At 45.3% G+C, this 20445-nt stretch overlaps 1 protein-coding gene across 5 annotated transcripts in view; it reads left to right on the top strand.

Moving 5' to 3' along the window:
* Window positions 1-20445, top strand: part of LOC148478141 (uncharacterized) — an 82098-nt gene that overhangs the window by 38617 nt on the left and 23036 nt on the right. For all 5 annotated transcript variants that reach the window (XM_088455896.1, XM_088455895.1, XM_088455893.1 and 2 more), the window contains one exon: window positions 14474-14515. In XM_088455896.1, coding sequence (XP_088312022.1) covers window positions 14474-14515 — 42 coding nt within the window. The remainder of the gene's footprint in view (window positions 1-14473; window positions 14516-20445) is intronic.

The raw sequence follows: 20445 nt of genomic DNA, 5'->3' as shown, positions 1-20445 counted from the left end.
TTCATCCATCTTCCGGTCTATCACCTCCTTAGGGTCGCTGATATCATTGGTGACATAGGTGCAACATTTTACTCCAAATTGGATGGCTAATGCTACGCAATACCCTCCAGTAACAGCAGTTAAATAATTCAACACTAGCCTGTGTTGCACAAGTTCTTTCTTGTACGCTTGCAATTCCATCCCTGTATACCTGAATGTGTCATCGTACATCTCGGTGATATTATCTATTAATTTAGCAAGTTCCTGGATATATCTAAAATTTAATGTACCCCGAGCGATCCTGTGGGGTCCAATGCGACCAGAACTTGAAAGCCAGTTGTCTCACTGATTAACTGAGTGGCTTTGTGTATATCACCAGGTACCATATTTATTTTGCCTCTGTGTTCATATTGTGTGTGAAGATATGGTGACGGTGTGTTTTTATGTATACCCAGCTTTTCAACATGTGTGAGGGTCATAACTTCTGGGACTACTCTTCCCAGGTAACACAAACCTTCGGAACTGGGGGAGAGCCATTTATACGCTTTTCTTCCACAGATGAAATATACATTATCAGGGAGAACATAAGGAATGGTATGCATCATTATCATTAAACACATTTCCCTTGCAAACAATCCTATTTCTGGTTCTTCCATCTGGTACATGCAAGTTTCTGGCTGTATTATTTTAGCACAATAACCATTTGGTACCTTACCAATAATTTCTTTGGTGGAACTCAATGTATACCGATACCTAAAATGTTTCCCACCAGACTTAATGGAGCGCAGCAGATCATGGGTTATGGACTCATTATTAGCTATTCCCCGTCACTTCCCAACTCCCGGGTTTATTGGGGCTGGTTATGTTTAGACACAAAAATGATCTATCTACTTGGAATTGATAGTTTGAAATGAGGTGGTTTGGATGATAGAAATTTTCCATCCAATGTTTTCCCTTTTTGCAATTCTAAAATTTCCGTGATATTCAGCGGAAATGGCACCAACCCTACGTTATGCCACCCCTGGGGCACATGTGAACACACCCAGCAATCAGTTTGATTTAACACTTTGCCTACCATGCTATGATAATCCTCTAGAGGATACCCACCCCAGTATGGATTATATTTAGGTTGGCACCGTTGGATGCAGTTCTCATCAACTAGGGACCCACAAAGCTCACAAATACAGGAATCTTCAGACGATAAACCTCCACACCTTCCCCGAGTATCCAGAATGACAGCTCTTTTAACAATAACAGTACTAAGATTGGAAAAAGACTCCCCTGATTGGCATTGCATTCCTCCTGATTCCACTCCATCAGCACTGCCATCAGCTCCCGTTTCCTCAATCGGTCCCCCGTCACAGACACTGGATATCCCCAGACTGACCAGGATAGTGAACACTCTAAAAGAGAATATGAAAATGAACACAGCAGGCCCGTCCATTGTCACAACAAGACCTGCAAATTTCTCTCAGTTCAGGTATCTTACTACGACCTTTTCAATCCTCCCGGAACAAGCTCGCGAGTGACAGGTCCACGCTATCAGCTTTGTCTCCGACTTGTTTCTCCACCGGTTGATTGACCTTTTTGCAGTGAGTGGAATGGACCCAGGTATCTCTCTCGGCCACCTTCAAAGATGTACTTGTCAGCAGCACCTGGTACGGACCTTCCCACCGATCAGTCAAACAACCTGAACGCAAGAAATTTCTGATCATTACATATTCTCCTGGTTCAACATCATGACAGTTAGTTTCAGGCATATCATTGGAAAACAATTTCAGTTTCTGCTGCTGTTGCTTTAACTGCTTACTCATTGATATAAGATACTTCATAGTTACCTTGTTGTTACCCTTTAGATCTTCCTGTGGACTTATAATCAAATGAGGTTGTCTGCCGAACAATATTTCAAATGGGGACAGATTCAGTGGAGGTCTAGGAGTGGTCCTTATGCTATGTAGGACCAAAGGTAACGCTTCTGGCCATCCTAGTCCAGTCTCTGTCATGATTTTACTTAGCTTATTTTTAATAGTCCCGTTCATCCTCTCTACCTTAGCACTGGCTTGCGGTCGGTAGGGCGTGTGAAGTCGACTATTAATACCCATCAGCTTACACACATTTTGAAAAACATCACCTGTGAAATGAGTACCCCTATCACTCTCGATGATTTTAGGGATACCGTACCTGCATACAAATTCCTGAACTATTTTCTTGGCAGTAAACGCAGCAGTATTAGTGGCCGCTGGGTAGGCCTCAACCCAGTTAGAAAATACGTCTGTGCACACTAATACATACTTAAGGTTCCTGCAGGGTGGTAATTGGATGAAATAAATTTGTATCACCTGGAAAGGTCCATCAGTCGGTGGAATGTGGGACGGTTCAGTAGGGATCGCTTTCCCTATGTTCTTTCTCAAGCAGGTCAAACAAGACATTGCTATCTTTTCTGCTTGTGAAGAAAAACCTGGTGCGCACCAGTATGCCCTCACCAACTTGCACATACCCTGTTTACCCAGATGGGTCAGACAGTGTGCTGCCTCAGCCAGGCTGGGGTAATATGCCTTGGGGGCTACTGGCTTACCATGTCCGTCCCTCCAGAGCCCAGAGGACTCTTGCCCACATCCCTTGGACTTCCAAATGGACTTTTCCTGAATTGAACACAAATTTTGCATCTCAATTAATTTCAGCATATCAATAGTTTGAAATGACATAATTGTTTCAGTTGGAGAAAACATTTTTAATCCTGCTGCCCATTTTGCAGCTTCATCAGCTCTGTTGTTGCCCAGTGACACTGGGTCATCCTCACATGTGTGGGCTTTGCATTTAATTACTGCCACTGCTTTGGGCAGTTGGATTGCTTCTAAAAGATGTTTTATGTGTTGGGAATGTGCAACTGGTGTGCCTGCTGCTGTCATAAAATTTCTCAGACGCCAAAGAGCCCTAAAATCGTGCACCACCCCAAACGCGTACCTCGAGTCAGTGTAAATGTTAGCAGATTTGCCTGCTGTCAGTTCACATGCTCTAGTCAGTGCTACTAACTCTGCCACCTGGGCTGAGTGAGGAGGACCGAGAGGTTTAGCTTCTATAATGTCTGTGTCATTTACAACAGCATAACCTGTACATAATTCACCTGTGTCTGTTTATCTATGACAACTCCCATCCGTATAAAAAGTTACACCGACATTCTCTAAAGGTGTGTCATGTATGTCAGGTCTAGCAGTAAATGTCTGATTCAGATATGTCATACAATCGTGCGTATCATTATGTGCAGATATGTCATACAATCGTGCGTATCATTATGTCCTTAGCCACCTTGTGTCCTGTTTGTGAGAGATGAAGTAACAAAAGTTTAGTATCATTCAAAAATGACATAAACGAGTCAGAACATAGCAATAAATCATCCACATATTGAATTAGAACAGATCCATTGGGGTTGAAAAGATTGTAAACAGTCGTGCAATGCCTGGGAGAAGATACTGGGGCTGTCTACGAAACCTTGGGGTAATCGTGTCCATGTGTATTGTAAACCTCTGTATGTAAATGCGAATAGATACTGACAGTCAGGATGGAGAGGCACAGAGAAGAAAGCTGAACAGAGGTCAACGACAGTGAAATGGGTTGCATTTGGTGGGATTTGCATCAAAATGACAGCTGGATTCGGCACTACGGGGAATTGGCTTTCTACTACCTTATTAACACCTCTAAGGTCTTGTACCAGCCTATAACCGCTCCCACCACTCTTCTTCACTGGAAAGATGGGGCTGTTGGCTACACTAGCTGTACGAACTAAAATTCCCTGTTGCAATAATCACTCAATTATTGGAAAAACCCCTAGTTGGAGCTTGCCTTCCGCTTTTTAAATTTACCATTACTGGGCTTACGTTTGCCATTAATCCAGTGTCCTGTCCATCTTTAGTCAAAAGGGAATCTGGAATTCGGGACAGCATTTCATCTACCTGTTATGGAGTTTCATTTAAAACGGTAGAGTGATACATTATCCTTTGAGGAGTGTCTAACATATCCCGCACCTCGTATACCATTCTCTCTGGGATATCTAAAAATACACCATCAGGGGTGCAATATATAACACATCCCATCTTACATAACAAGTCTCTGCCCAGTAGGTTAGTAGGAGCCGCAACAGCCAGGAGAAAAGAATGCCTGGTATGCAACGGCCCAATAGTAACCTCTGTGGACTTTGTTAAAGGATAATGTTCCACTTTACCTGTTACACCCATGGCTGGTACTGTCTCGGTCACCTACAAATTAACGGGAGATTTTATAACCGACCTGGTCGCCCCTGTGTCTACAAGAAAAGGTTATTCAGTACCAGCTACATCAACCATCATGACCGGTTCTTCCCTAGTACTTCCCGTTAACCTGACCATCTGTAGACTACAGGTATGACCTGATCCCTAGCGTTGGCTACCATTCTCCAATAAAGCATTTACAGCTACAATTGGAGCTGGTGCCTGCTGAACATTTGCTGGCCTCTGTGCATATCCCTTATGGGGATATCTAGGTCTTCCCTGATGTGGGATCCCTACTCCTTTTACTGTACAGTTTCTACTTAAGTGTCCTGTTTGTTTACAGTTAAAACAGGTTTGTGTTTCGGGTGAAGACGTGGTGTTGTGAGGTTTGCGCAGAGGGTAAAGGTGGTGGATATGGGTAAGGATAGGGAGGGTAAGGGTATTGTGGAGGATAAGAAGTTGGTGGATAGCCTGGGACCTGTGGTTGCATCGGTTTAGTGGGATAGAGTGGTGTTTGTTGAGTCGGGTTAGTGAGAGTGGGTGTGTGTGCAAGTGCAATTGTGTCTGTTGGCTGTGATGTTACCGTCATTCCCTCCAGCGCTTGTATACTGACAGCCATTAGTTTCTCGCTCTGGGCTTCTCTCTTTTTGGAGATGTTTTTATCATGTTCAATGGCGGTTTCTATGAGGGTATCTATTGTAAGTCCCCGCCAGCCAGACTGTGAGGTCTGAACCCGAGTTTTTAAACTCTATTTCAGACCATCCACAAGTACTGTAACTATCATTCCCCTGTGGTGAGTGCTATCTTTAATATCTTCTATCCCAGTGTACTGGGTGATAGCCTGCAGAGCCCGATCGCAGTAATCTTCTGCAGTCTCACTCTTTCTGTTTAATGGTGAAAATTTTGTTCCAGTTAACTACTACTGGAAAATATATACCCAATTGAGTTACAATGCGGGAAATGTTACCTTGGTTTACTTGGTCTGTTAAGGGAACGTCACCATCTAATACACAATCCGTGATAAATTTTGTCACGTCGGTATTGCGTGGCTTACAGGCCCTTAACACCACGCGCCAATCTTTATTAGTGGGCTCATGTGAACTACCCAAATTTCTCAAAAATCTTTGACATTTGGCTAATTCCTTTTTGGGATCGGGGAAATCATTTATGATGGAATTTAGTTCTGGTCTTGTCCAAGGACAATGCATTACTACTTCCCTCGTGGGCACTATACCGTTTGCGTCTGCATTCCCATTTGGAACAGTTATTGTTCGAATGGGATGCAGACCGGTAGCGCTGCTACCTTTTGACCTGATTACCTGGCTGGGGGTTTAGTCTGCTGCTGCTACGTATGGTATGAACAACTTCCTCTACGGGTGCAGAGGGCATTAACACTTCCCTTGCTGTTACCGATGGAGATGGCTGCACCACTCGTGATTGTGGTGATGCAGCATCTATCATCTGCACAGCATGGGAAATGGCAGACATTACAATAGGCTCATCATCCGCATCATGAACATTTTCTTTATAGTTGCTTAAGAAAGGGCACAAGTTGCTTGTTACATTTTTATGGGTATTTTTGGTAACTGTACCTGCACCTCCATCCACATTAGGTGGGGGAGGTGAGCGTGAACTGCTGGCAATACTCTCCACGATGCTACCTTGCCACACTTGCGCGCCATTTTGCGGCTCGCCCGTATTGCAATTCAGCGTCGTGGATGTATTTTCTGGCAATGTGCTCACGACGCTAGCTTGCGTCGTTTGCACATTGTTAAGCCACGCATCCCCTTCATGCTGCCACAGTTTTAAACATTCAAAATATTTAACCTTTTTCTCTCGGGAGTGCATCAAACTGATGTGATCCCGGACATTATCTAACACATTTTTATCAAAACTACCAATTCTGGGAAACGGTCTAACACTCTTCCTCGTCATATTGAACCATAAATCACAATACCTTATTGCATAAGTACCGTACTTGGTATGCATGATATGACGGGCCGATCCGATCGGCGCCTCAATTAACAGCACATCATTGCCTAACATCTCTACTGTTTGCGTGGCTCCCATTCTGAGACAACTCCTACGCTTTTCAATAAAGATTTAAACCGGTGAAAGACAATCAAGACACTTTCACTTACCTGTGGACGATTTAAGTCGGCAATGCCCACACACCTGGATAAGATTTAGTAAGGCAACCGTATAATAGCTTTTTTAACTGCGTACACAAAAGTGCGTCTTTTTTGCTATGTGCAAACCTGCGACTTAGTCGCGTACTCAGTACTGCGACACCCCTTTAAACGTAAGGTTCTATCAACAGAGGAAAACAAACTTTTTCCTCTCTTGTCCCTGGATTCTAGTCAGCTTCCTTGATTCACACAGAGACGGATAGCGATCTTTCAGCACAAAGCGGTTGCACTCAAACCCTGCATGTGGCCACTCCACCCTTTGCTGAAATATCGATGGCCGTATGTACCGTGTGAGCAGGTAAGTGACTTCACTACGAGCCCCCAACTAACGATACTGGATCAGAACCTCTATACACACCTTCCTATACCTTCTAATATCCTGCCTATACCTTCTGAGGATGACGCTAATTTGCGTACGCAGTCATACCATAAATAAAGACTTAGATGTGGAATCTGTGGTTCCAAAGCACAAGTGTTATTCAGGTAAAAGTTCAGACAGTTACACGCAATTGATCCATACACAATTTAGGCGCAAAAGGAAAATTATACAGACCCAAGTATAGTATACATACGCAGGCGCTTCCGGACCCGGAGATGGGCATCAGCAAGAGACCCCTAGTCATACAGCATTCGGCACGAAGACTGAGAATCAGCGTTCGTGCACACATATTTATACCCCCCCCAGAATAAACAGGACAATGGGGAAGTTAGTTGCTGATGTCATTGGTTCCCAGGGGAGAAGCATCTGTTACAGCACATTTAACAGGCTGGTTCAAATAGACTCTCCCTGCCTCTAACAGCTGGGGGTCTTCACGCCCCCTGCAACATTCTAACAGTTGTTCATGAAATATACATTTTGTTGCTTGTAGGCTCTGCCATTCCATAACATGAGTTTGCATGATGCGACCTCCCCACCGATAACACCGGAATACTGTAAAAAGAGTACGCATCAATACAAGACCAAACACGACTTGTTTAGCATGTATAATACCTTAGTTATCAAATCTCTTTATTTCTCAGCATTTAAACTAACTGAACCAACGTAAATCATACACTTTAAAGCTTATTGAACCTTATGTGTGATAATGTAATGTGTGGGTATTGAGGGTTTGATATAAGGACGCTAGTTAACTTGGGGCAGATGCGTGCGCATAAAGCTAATAAAACAGCGGTTTCATACAAAGTCCTATGCATTCGCTAATATGCGACTAGTTAACAGCGCAATTGTGTGTGTGATATGGTGAAAAATACAATCGCATGGTGCTAATAGTATTATTGCCACATGTACTAAAATGTGAGTTTATCTAAAATGGCACTTAGGCGGCCATTCGTAAAATGTCGTCTTGCGATCTCATTTTCAAGATGGCGTCTTGCGGCCAGTCTCAAGATGGCGTCGCTGCGATTAAATTTTAAACTGAACTTGTCTCAGCCAATTATTCAGCTTCGACAATAGTCAGTTTAACAGATGGGAATATCACATTGAAATAACCATATACATAAGATTTTTACATACAAGCCATTTTTTCATTTCAATACAACCATAGAATAAATTATTCAAAGTAAACATGCAGAAGTATATAGTTAAAACAATTGCATTAAAATGACACTGTATTCTCATACTATCGTCCAGAGTAGATCGTGTCAGTTGTAATAGCAGTTCGTAAGTTCAGTGGTTGAACCCTGACACTAAGTGACTCCTTCCTTAGTACTGTAATCACTTGGTTAAACTTAGTTGTGCGGAACAAGTTCTGTGCTACCTAGTGCTAAGCTCCTCACAGATAAAAGTCCTCAGCTCTGACGATCCCTTTGTAGTGATGATTGTACTTGATAACTAAATATCCAATGTAGTGTTAATGTCAGATTATGACTTAAGTGCTCCTCGATTTTAACAAGTTACTTTTGATATTCTCCGAAATAATATCGTTTATCTGAAGAAACATCAGACCTGTAAAGGCGATCTTAGGCAAATATGGACTTAAATGCGCTCTAATTGTTTTATGAGTTTTCTTCTAAACACTTTTAGTATAGAGATTATATAACAAAATGAGTCTGACTCAAATAGTGTATATATATATTTTCTGTATCTCTCTCTCCTGACTCCACCCTATTTGAGCTTCTATGTTAATGGTAAAATCTCTCTCCGTTATCCTGGAGTTAAATTGATGGTGATTAATATCATCATAAATAAGTCTCTCACCACCTAGTTGCTGAAGTCTTGTCTTCCCTGCCTTAAATTCCTATGTTCACCAATAGGCACATACCCTGTAGCTCCACCTCTCTGAGGGGTAACTCCGGCCAGCTCCCTCCTCACAGCCTGCAATGCGGCTTAGAGCTACCTGTCGCCTCACATCTGCCCCGCCTGCCACTATTTACCTTAGCCCTGCAGAGGTTCCCGGTGACACAGCCGTCCAGCCTCCTATAGGGGAGTATCTTCCCAGCCAAGCCCTCACTGGCGTCACTCTCTTCTGACTAGACGCTGCCAGAGCTGCACTAAGGAAAACAGCACTGGATCGTCAGAGGTGAGCACTCCAGGGGATCTGCCGTTTTACCCCTCCGGCACCCGCACACTCCCTTCCAGTAGCTGCATGCACTGTCCCCTGAGTCTCCCCAGACCTTGTATGTGGAGGAGCACAAACCTCACATACTCAACAGTAAACAATAAATAACATCAAATGCAACGTGCACAACATGAGCAGCACTTAACTTACAACTCTATTAGTATTTATAATAACCATGGGGCATTGGGTACTTCATGGGTGTTACACTCTCCCCCTGATGAACAAACAAAGCAATTGAAAATTATTCTGTCAATGCATCATGACCACTGCATGCGTGGACTACATTTTTGATACTATACTTCTTTTCCCTAAATCCATTCACCTTATTACTTCCCCTTCTCTTCCTAATTTCCATCCAAAATATGGCCATGAAAAAACGTATACTAGGATGAACTATGCGGGGTGCTTCCAAAGGTTGACCTAAGGTATCATAGGTTAACAACATCATCAGGGGTCTAATATCCCTCCTAGGCCGTGGAAAAGTTTTTATCTCCCCCAAATCCCATTCAGCCCCTGATATTTCCGTATCTTTCTCTTATTTCTGGGATTTCCAATTGAGGGGCCTCAGACAATGAAAGGCCAGAGGGTGTTATCCTTGAGGAATCATTAGTATATTCACTCTTATTAACGCTCTCCAATTGTCCAGGAGTGGGTAGTTCTCTCATTTGTTCATCACCCGAAAATGGAGTGATCTCTTTTGAAGGTGAAGAATCACAGTAATAATACTCATCTCCTGTAGAACTCTCCTCTCTTCTTCTGTTGCTATGGTGGAAAGGAATTGGGGAAGTTACTTCTATTTCGAGTTTCGGTTGCAATGCTGAGGTGAGCCTCACTTCTTGGCCTATATGTAATAAATGTTGCTGGTGATAGGTTTTGATAGGGCCTAAAGTTCCCTCTAATCTAATTCTATAAGAGAGGGTATCTGGAAGTTGTTCTACTACCTCATACGGATCTAACTTCCATCTGTTGCTTAGTTTGTGTCGAGAAGTGAGTCCTAAATTCAGAACTAGAACTCTGTCTCCTGGTGTTAACAGATGTTCACGAACTTTAGAATCATAGTGTACTTTATTTTTCTTTCCCAGCTTTTCAGCAGTTTTTTGGCTAATTGGTATACCTCTTTGAAATCTCTTCTTAATTCTTCCACGTATTTGGTATGGGGCATAAAGTCAGCTCCTCTTGTGGTGGTTCCGAAACAGACATCGATCGGAAGATGAGCCTCTCTTCCGCACATCAGGAAGTAAGGGGAATATCCCATGGCCTCATTTTGGTGCAATTATAAGAATGTACCAACAAACTAATGTACCGACTCCACTGACATTTCTTACTAGGATCCACGATACCCAGCATATTGAGGAGGGTGCGGTTAAACTGCTCTAGCGGTGTGTCTCCCTGGTGATGATATGGAGTCATTTGAGATTTTTTTTATGCCACAAATATTACACAATCCCGTATGACTTGGCTCTCAAACTCACGTCCTTGGTCTGAATGTGTATGGGATGGTAATCTATAATGAACGAAAAACCTCTCCCACAAAATCTTGGCAACGGAAATGGATTTTTAGTCTTTCGACAAATAAGCTTGTGCGTACCGAGTGAAATGATCGGTGATTACTAGTACAGATGATTTCTTCTCGTCCCCAGTTTCTATAGCCAGAAAATCTAAACCTATTAAATCTAGGAGACCATCTGAAGAGATGGTTTTGAGTGTGGCATTTTTAGTAGACAAAGTTTTCCTGAGGATGCAGTTCCCACAATTGTTACAATAGCGAACTATATCCTCCTCCATCTTAAACCAGTAAAATCGATCGCTATAGACAAGACATTTGCATTGATATCTGAAGTGGCCATGATCGTCATGTAGGGATTTGAGTACCATGGAATGATACTTTTCTGGGAGCACCAGTTGTTCTTTAGGCCTTCCTGTCTTGGAAATTTTTCTCCTATATTGTAGTCCTCCCCTAACTGTCAAGAGGCTGTATGGCCTACAAAGTAATTGGGCCCGAGGTTCGTCAACAGAAACTATTGGAGGTTGTTCAAACCTCTCATCACAGCTTGTCTAATTTTATGAATATATGGATCCATTTTTCGTTCTTTTAGCTGATAACGACTTATCCGTTGAAGCTCACCCATCTCTAAATTCGAAAGCCAACGGAAGCCCTTGCCTGTTGCTCCCAACCTTTCGACAAAATTTGTAATCGTTGGCCTAACTGAGGCTTGATGACACAACCCTTTTACTTCAGAGGCGGGTACTTCTATCCATCTTTCTTCAGGAGGATCATCATATCTTTGCCCTAACCGGAACAATGTATCAGCATCTATATTACTAGTCCCTGGTCTGTACTTCAAGCAAAAATTATATACTGAGAGCGCTGCCAACCATCTATGTCCAGTGGCGTCTAATTTGGCCGTAGTTCTAACATAAGTAAGGGGGTTATTGTCAGTGTGGAATTCGAAAACTGCCCCATATAGATAATCATGTTCTTTATGTACTACTGCCCATTTTAATGCTAGAAATTCTAACTTGTGGGATAATTATTTTCTTACATCCTCGGCTGATGTAAGAAACTGGATGCAATTGAGAGTCATACTGTTGATACAGAGCCCTTCAAATGAAGCATCAATATGTAAAATATAAAGTCGAGAGGGATACGCGTAGGCTAAGACTAGTGTGTTTGAGACTTTCTTTCAGTTCTTGAATAGTTTGTTTACATTGCTGAGTCCATCTCTTGCCAAACTCTTCATTAACCCGTTAAAAAGGGCCTAACTCACTTCTGACGTTGGGAGGATTTTTTTAGAGGATGATATCCTTTAGTAAGATTAGTTAGGGGCTTTGCGATTTTTGAGAATTTTGGTACAAATCGTCGATAGTATCCACAAAACCTCAGAAAGGAACAGAACTTTTTTAATGTAGTCGGCCTAGGCCATTCTCTCACCACTTCCACTTTGGACGGATCAGCGGCTATCCCATCTCCACTGGCTATATGACCTATATACTTGACGGACCTCTGACACATTTTGGATTTTTCTAAAGATAATTTAAAACCATGGACAATGAGACTGTCTAGCACTTTTAGAAGTTGTTGATTGTGCTCTTCTAAGGTTCTTCCAAACAATAATGTCATCAAGGTACACCACTACTTCTCGAAGATTCAACAGTTTTATTCCATGCTCCGCTGAATTGTTACCGGAGCTCCTTTGGTTCCCAGGGGCATTTGCACGAATTCATAAAATCCTAAGGGACAGATGAATACAGTCTTCTCAGCATCCTTAGGATCCATTAAGATCTGATAAAATCCACTCTTCAAGCCTAACACAGAGAACCATTGACTACCTTGTAAGCAATCCAGGGCTTCGTCCATTCGCGGCACGGTGTACTGATCTGGAACAGTTTGCTGGTTAAGAGTTCGATAATCCACACCCATGCGTACTTCATTCTTTTCCTAGCAACTACAATGGGTGAAGCAAAAGGGCTCTCAGATTCTCGAATGACTTGACTATCTAGTAGCTTTTTCAGATGTTGTCTCACATCTTCTAGATCGGCTGGCGCTAGTCTACGAGATCTTTCCCTGAATGGTGTTTAGTCAGTCAATCGAATTTAATGAGCTTCATTGGTGGATAGTCCGAGGTCCCACTCATGTTTTAAAAATGCAGCATGCCGCTGTATAAGAGTCCTTACTAACTCTACTTTACTATTGCTTGAGATCACTTCCTAAACAACACTCCTCGAAGTCAGTGGTAAACCTGTTGCCCTCTTTAGTCTGTAATTTTTCAATTTTCTGGGTAACTTCTAAACAAAACGGATGTATATGTAGGGAGTCGGCATAAGTTATTCCACCTACCTCACGACACTATTGTGCTAACTTCTTAAACAGATTTTCATTCGTTCCTAGAATGACGGGAGCTTCTCTTTCTTCTCCATATGATTCTGGACAAATTACAGCCATGGTGTTTATTTGCCTGCTTACTCCAACCACTTTGGGTGAAAATTTTAGAGTGATGGGTATGTATCCTAAATATGGGTAACTATGATTACTTAATCCCTATAAGCTGAGACCTGACAAAGGGAGTATTGGGATATTTGACAAATGACTATACCAGTCCTCAAATATGGTGGATACTTGGGATCCACTGTCCAACAGAACAGTACATTGATTTCCATTAACAAACGCTGGTATCAGTGGAGCCGGTTCCATCCATCCCTCAGACACCAAGCATTGGCCACGGTAATTCCCCATTACTTCCTGCTGAGTGTCTAGGGCACAGGTTCTCAAACTCTGTCCTAAGGACCCCAAACAGTTCATGTTTTTCAGGTCTCCTCACAGAATCGCAAGTGAAATAATTAACTCCACCTCTTTTAAAATGTGTCAGTGAGTAATGAGTACACCTGTGCAGCTGCTGGGTCCCATTGGAAAACGACCTATGTGGAGTCCTGAGGACAGAGTTTGAGAACCACTGGTCTAGGGAGCCGAAGCGGGGTTCATCCGTCTTCCACTGGCTTTCCCGACATGTTCCTGCCTCTGTCGATCTAGAAGTCTCTTCGCTAGTGTTACACCTCTGATCACATTCAAATGCTCTGACCAAATTTTCCACAACGGAAACCTCATTGTGGCCTATTTTACTCTTCCTCGGTTGGCATTACTCATGGGCATAAAGCCAAATGGCCTTCTAGTTGTGTTTCTATTCTTTATTTCTTCTTTAAACTGAAAAGTTACTGTCCCACTTCCCCTCCATAATTCTTCTATTACTTTGGTCAGATTGTCAATAGGAGTTGTCGTCTCACTTCAATAGTCAGTACTTTGACTTTCTTCAGTCTTTTCTCTAGTTTCAACTGAAGCTTCCTTTTATTTAACTTCCCGCATTAGTTGAATAAAAGAAGGTTGCCTGCTGACGGTTGTGTATCTTAATCATTGAGCGACAGGATCATTAGTAAGAGCTTCTTCGATTTCCTGATATAGCGAAGCAGTTCAACAGAAACTTTTTTCCACTCACACCACTCAAAAACTTCCTCACCCTTTATCTGAGACCTTTTCAATGGTAAACAGGTGATACCCTGAGGCTTCTCTTTAAATTTCTGACTCTCCGCAGTGCCTACATTTGAGGCCCCCTGTTTTACCCCAAAGTCTATTGATATGGAGTGTTTACTTTTAACCAACTACTAGTGCCTCCACCCAAGCTAGATATGGATTCAAATTGGTCAATTGGGTAAGCCCAAACCTATTTGTATATGGCAGAGGTTCTCAAACTCTGTCCTCAGGACCCCACACAGGTCATGTTTTGCAGGTAACCTAGCAGGTGCACAGGTGTATTCATTACTCACACATTTTAAAAGATCCACAGGTGGAACTAATTATTTCACCTGTGATTCTGTGTGGAGACCTGGAAAACGTGCACTGTTTGGGGTCCTGAGGACCGAGTTTGAGAACCTCTGGTATACGGTATAACAATATAATGTGTCTTAATCGAGGAATAATTATACCTTTTACTCTTCTTTCTTCTTTTTTCAGGAATCGGAATGACTTCAACAGGATTTCCTGTGCCTCACAAAGGTAAGTGAATGTATAACGGCAGTGGGTATGGGTAGAAAGCAATATTTATATAGACAGTTTAACAGATGGGAATATCACATTGAAAAAACCATATACATAAGTTTTGTACATACAAGCCATTTTTTTATTTCAATACAACCATAGAATAAATTATTCAAAGGAAACATGCAGAAGTATATAGTTAAAACAATTGCATTAAAATGACACTGTATTCTCATACTAGCGTCCAGAGTAGATAAAGTGTCAGTTGTAATAGCAGTTCGTAAGTCCAGTGGATGAACCCTGACACCAAGTGACTCCTTCCTTAGTACTGCAATCACTTGGTTAAACTTGGTTGTGCGGAACAAGTTCTGTGCTACCTAGTGCTAAGGGTATGCAGTCGGGATGCCGACTGTCTAATCCCGGCAAGGGTCTAATGATAGGCGTCGAAATCCCGACTCCTGTTCTTTTACCTACGCCGGGAGCCCGACTCCCGGCATCCCGATTGAAGGTAAGCCGGGCGCGGATTATGTCCTAAAGTTTCCTCGATTTTAACAAGTTACTTTAATATTCTTCTCCGAAATAATATCGGTTAGCTGAAGAAACATCGGACCTGTAAAGGCGATCTTAGGCAAATATGGGCTTAAATGCAGTCTAATTGTCTTATGCCGTTTCTTCTAAACACTTTTAGTATAGAGATTATATAACACAATGAGTCTGACTCAAATAGTAATTTGTGCTCCACTACACACACCGGTCTGGGTTGTTCAAAAAGTAATGCCTAAATGCTCACAACTCAAATTTTATTACAGATACAGATTTGAAAATTTGCAGTAAAATACTTTGAAGTCTTAGTAACAGAATGACTCTACTCAAAAAATTCACCATCTGCCCTCAAACATTTTCTCCACCTCTCAACCCAAGCTGTGAATCCACTTTGGAAAAATTCCAGTGTTTGGTGTTTGACTCAGGAAAGTATGGCATTTTTAACAACCTCTACGTCTTCAAAATGTTGACCCCAGAGAAAGTATTTGAGAGAGTCAAACAGATGAAAGTAAGAAGGGGCCAAATCAGGACTGTATGGTGGATGCGGCATTATTGCTCATCCCATCTTGGCAATGGCCGCAGATGTTGCCATCGAAGTGTGAGGTCTGCCATTGTTGTGGTGTAAGATGACATTTGACAGTGGAATTGTTGACCTTGTGTTCTCAGATGGCTTCTTTCAACTTCTTAAATGTAATACTGTATCGATCACTGTTGATTGATTGGTTTGGTTCCAAGTATTCGATGAGAATAACACCTCGGCAATCCCAGAAGAATGTGGCCATGACTTTGTTTACGGATCGCTGTGATTTAAACTTTTTTGGCCTAGGTGAACTTTGGTGTTTCCATTGCTTTGATTGGGCCTTTGTTTCTGGGTCATAAAGGAATACCCAGGTCTCATCTCCTGTAATGACATTTTCAAAAAATGTCTCAGAGTTGGCTTCAAAGTTGGTCAAAAGGCACACTTCCACCCTGTGGGCCTTATGATCCCTGGTTAATTGCTTTGGAACCCATTTAGCACACACTTTACGATATCCCAAATCATTGATTAGTGTTTTATAGTGCCATGGCTACATTCAAGTTCATCACTGATATATCTGATGGTCATACGACGGTCTTTCTGAATCATGGCTTCGGTTCTCTGCTGTCACTGCAGTTGATGGTCTGCCACCACAAGGTTTGTCGCACACGGACGATTCTCCCGATTGAAAACGCCTCATCCACCTTCTGACATTGCTATAGTCATTTGTACGCTCACCATACACTTTTTTTCAGTCTTCTGTGGATTTTTGTAGCACTGCAGCCTTCTTTTTCCAGAAATTCAATGACTGCTCTTTCTACTTCAGGGTCCATAGGGTATCCACAGGATACCTTGGGGTATAGGTGTGACGTCAGTCATCGGGCACCAAAGAGTTAAGCTTTCAGCCTCCCAGGATGCACTGGGTCCCCCTCCTATACCCCGCCCCCGGGCCAAGGCATCTCAGTTTTGTTTGGTGCCCGGCCGGAGTCGGAGGCACCTGCTAGAGGGGGGCTTAGAAGAGCCCCTGAAGCTTTTTCTTCATGCAGCTGTGGCTGCACATCTGGATGAACAGCATGGACAGTCAGTCCTGACGTCCATGCTGTCTTCCCTACGCCCCGCCGGTACCAGAACGCCGGTACTGATCCGGGGATGCTGGTGGACATCTGGGGTCACAGCTAGCGGTGACCCCAGATGTTCCGGACCATGGCCGGATTCAAGGGGGACAGAGGTAAGCAGCGGGGTCCCGCGGGGGGTCCCTGCTGATCACATGGTCCTAAGTCCCCAGGCAGGGGGCTCCCTGGGGACTGGCTGCAGCGTGGAGCCAGGCGCCCAACCTGCGCTTTCACTACCCCCTGGGACAGCGGACCGCAGCAGAGCGTTAGCGCTGCGGCGTCCCAGGGGTTAAATGCATGCCAGGGGAGCGCGCCTTCCCTGTCTCACAGCCGGCGCCTCCCCCGCTGCAAACAGCCCTCTCTGCACTGTGCTGACTGGCCCTGTGTCAGCGCTCCTCCCCCAGGCCAGCCTTCTCTCTGCTCCTCGGTGGCCATCTTTTCTGAAGCATGGTGAACGCTGCTGGAAGCCTGCATTGGAAGCATCGTGGTCTGGGTCCCCCCGCATACCTCTCCTCCGCTGTGGTCAGGTCTGTGTATGCAGCGCTGTGTCCTACCAGGCCCTGTGTCTGTGTAGTTGAGTGATCAGCGCTGTTAGTGCAGGAATTGTTATTTCTCTGCATTGTATGTGACTGTGCTAGCGCTGCTGCCTGTAACTTTTTTTCTAAACTGTCAGCTTTATACTGTCCCTGTTTTTTTCTGCTAAGCCCTTGCGGTGCTGCAGGGTGGTCTCTCGCCTCTTAAATATATAATTGGTGAGAGGGGTCACATACGTGGTGCCATCATGTCTGAAAGTGATTTTCCCCTCCGGCTACAGTGTACTACGTGTAAAGTACCGTTAGCGGAGGGGGAGGGTAGCGCGGAGGGCCTCTGCCGGCAGTGTTTGTCTATGGCGCGGCCTCTTACGGTTACTGCACCGGAACAGGAGCCGCCCTGGGCTTGTTTCGCTCAAGCGCTTACAGCCTTAGTGGGCCAGTTAGCTCCGCAGCCCGCGTTTACACCGATGGGTTTGTCCCAGCAGTCAGTGGTGTCGTCACCCATGCAGGGTTTCCCACGACAATTGGTGGTACCCCACAGTCTCCCTATTTCCCCGCTCCCGGTTTCTCAGGAGCCAGCGTGGGTTAACTCCCTGACGAGTTCTGTACAGCACTTGTCGGATGTGTTGCAAGGGGAGTCTGTGATGCGGCCGCATAAACGGCCGGTGGCGTCTCTGTCGGCTCCTTATGAGGATGACGAGGGGACGTCTGATGATGGGGAGATTCTGGATCCGTATGATCAGGAACCTCTCCATGCTAAGGACGCTGATGCTAAGTCCAAAGTATATATTCCTGGACTTATTCGGGCGGTCCGCACAGCCTTGGTGATTGAGGACGAAGTTCCCCCAGCGGCTAAATCTAAGTATGCCTTTTTCAAAGATGTGAAGGGCGATGCCACAGTCTTTCCTCTTTCTGGTCATTTGGTGGACCATTTAGAGGAGGCGTGGAAACAGCCTGGCAAAAGATACCAGCCGCAGAGACGCCTGGCGGTGGCTTATCCGTTCGCGGATAATTATTTTGCAAAGTGGGAATCCCCTCCACAGGTGGATTCTCACGTGACCCGTCTTGTCCGTAGTGCCACATTGCCGATGCCATCCATGTCCTCCCTTAAGGATGCTACGGACCGCAAGGTGGAGATCTGCCTGAAGTCCGCTTATTCCCTTGCGGGGGGGCGTGCAAATGGCTATGGCCATTTGCTGGGTTGCCAGGGTGATGGAGCGCTGGGCGGATTCATTAGAGGCTTCTTTTGATTCCGACTGTCCGGCCGAACAGGCGGAGTTGATTGGCAATCTCCGTGATTCGGCCACCTACATCAACGAGACGGCCCTAGACATTAGTACTCTGGTGTCTAGGATTTCTTCAGCAGCGGTAGCTGCTCGTCGCACCTTGTGGCTGCGCTCCTGGAAGGCGGACGCAGATGCCAAAAAGGATCTGGAGGCGTTGCCGTTTACCGGAGAAGTTCTCTTCGATCCGGATCTGGATAAGATTGTGGCCATGCTGGCGGCAGCCAAATCGGCTTGTCTCCCGTCGGCCGCTGCTCCTTCTGGTTCTGGACCATCGTCCTTTCGGTCATCTAGGGCCCAGGGCAGGCCCAAACCACAGTCTTTTCCTCGACAGGCTGGCCCTAAGAAATCGGTCAAGCCCCGGAAGCAGGCATGGAGTACCAGACGTCCAGCCCCCAAGCCAGATGACAAGCCTGCGGCCTGACGGTCCGGGCCTCCCTTTGGGGGATCCCAGGGTGGGAGGCCGCCTGCTGCAGTTCGCCCAGTGTTGGTCGACCACTACAACAGACACTTGGGTTCTGGAGGTGGTCTCCCACGGGTACGCCCTCTCCTTCCGGCACAGACCCCCGGCTCGATTCTTCACCACGGGTCTACCATCAGACCGGAACAAGGCTACGGAGCTGCGGAAGGTATTGCACACTATGCTCCAGGCTGGAGTTATAGTGCCTGTTCCATTCTCCCAGAGGGGCCAGGGTTTCTATTCAAATCTTTTTTTTGGTACAGAAACCCAATGGGTCGTATCGTCCGATTCTCAACCTCAAAGCACTCGACAGGTCTTTGCGGGTACCGAAGTTTCAGATAGAGACCCTACGGTCCATCATTCTGGCGCTGGAACCTGGGGACTACATGGTGTCATTGGACATACAGGATGCTTACCTGCATGTCCCTATTCTTTTGCGCCATCAACAGTTCCTCAGGTTTGCAATCCGCAGCGACCACTTCGGTTTCGGGCATTACCTTTTGGCCTGGCGACGGCACCACGGATTTTCACCAAGGTGATGGCGGTCATGGCGGCTTCTCTGCGGCTGCAGGGAGTCCGCATGTTGCCGTACTTGGACGACCTGTTATTGGTGGCAGGATCTCCAGAGCTCCTGTTACGCCACTTGGACCTGACCATTGCACTGCTGCAACGGCACGGCTGGCTAATCAACTGGCAGAAGTCCACTCTAATCCCGTCTCGGAGGATTCTGCATCTTGGAGCCTTATTGAACTCGGGACAGCAAAGGATCTTCGTGACAGAGGACAAGATCTCTGCTTTACAGTCAAGGGTGCGCAGTTGTCTGCACAGCCGCCGGGTGTGTCCCTACACTCGGCGATGAGGTTACTGGGCTCCATGGTGTCGGTGTTCGACATGGTGGAATACGCCCAGTTTCACTCCAGACCTCTGCAGCACCTGATCCTGTCCAAGTGGAACGGGCTGCCTCAGTCTCTGAAGTCCCAGACGATTGTGCTCACCCCGGAGGTTCGCCTGTCCCTTGCTTGGTGGTTACAGACGACCCACCTCAACAAGGGACGTCCGTTCTGGGTTCCAAATTGGGTCCTGTTGACAACGGACGCCAGTCTTCGGGGCTGGGGAGCGGTTTTGGGTCCACACTTGTTCCAGGGCAGGTGGACGCCGACAGAAGCGGAGCTTCCAATAAATATCTTGGAAATCGTGCGGTCTTCAATGCTCTCCAGCAGGCACATCGGTTTCTCCAGGGTCACTCGGTACAGGTCCAGTCGGGCAGCGCTACCACCGTGGCCTACATAAACAGGCATGGAGGAACCCGCAGTCGGGCGGCTCTCGTAGAGGTCTCTCGGATCCTGATTTGGGCGGAGCGCAATCTTCCGGCCATATCAGCGGTCTTCATCCCGGGAGTGCTAAATTGGGAGGCGGACTTTCTAAGTCGCCAGGACGTTCATCCGGGGGAATGGTCCCTGCACCTGGACGTTTTTCAACTGCTGGTGGACAGGTGGGGTC

This window comes from Taudactylus pleione, unplaced genomic scaffold (genome assembly GCF_031769625.1).
Source record: "Taudactylus pleione unplaced genomic scaffold, aTauple2 ptg000677l, whole genome shotgun sequence".
In the NCBI taxonomy this organism is placed as follows: Eukaryota; Metazoa; Chordata; class Amphibia; order Anura; family Myobatrachidae; genus Taudactylus; species Taudactylus pleione.
This window is presented reverse-complemented; position numbering and strand designations above follow the sequence as displayed.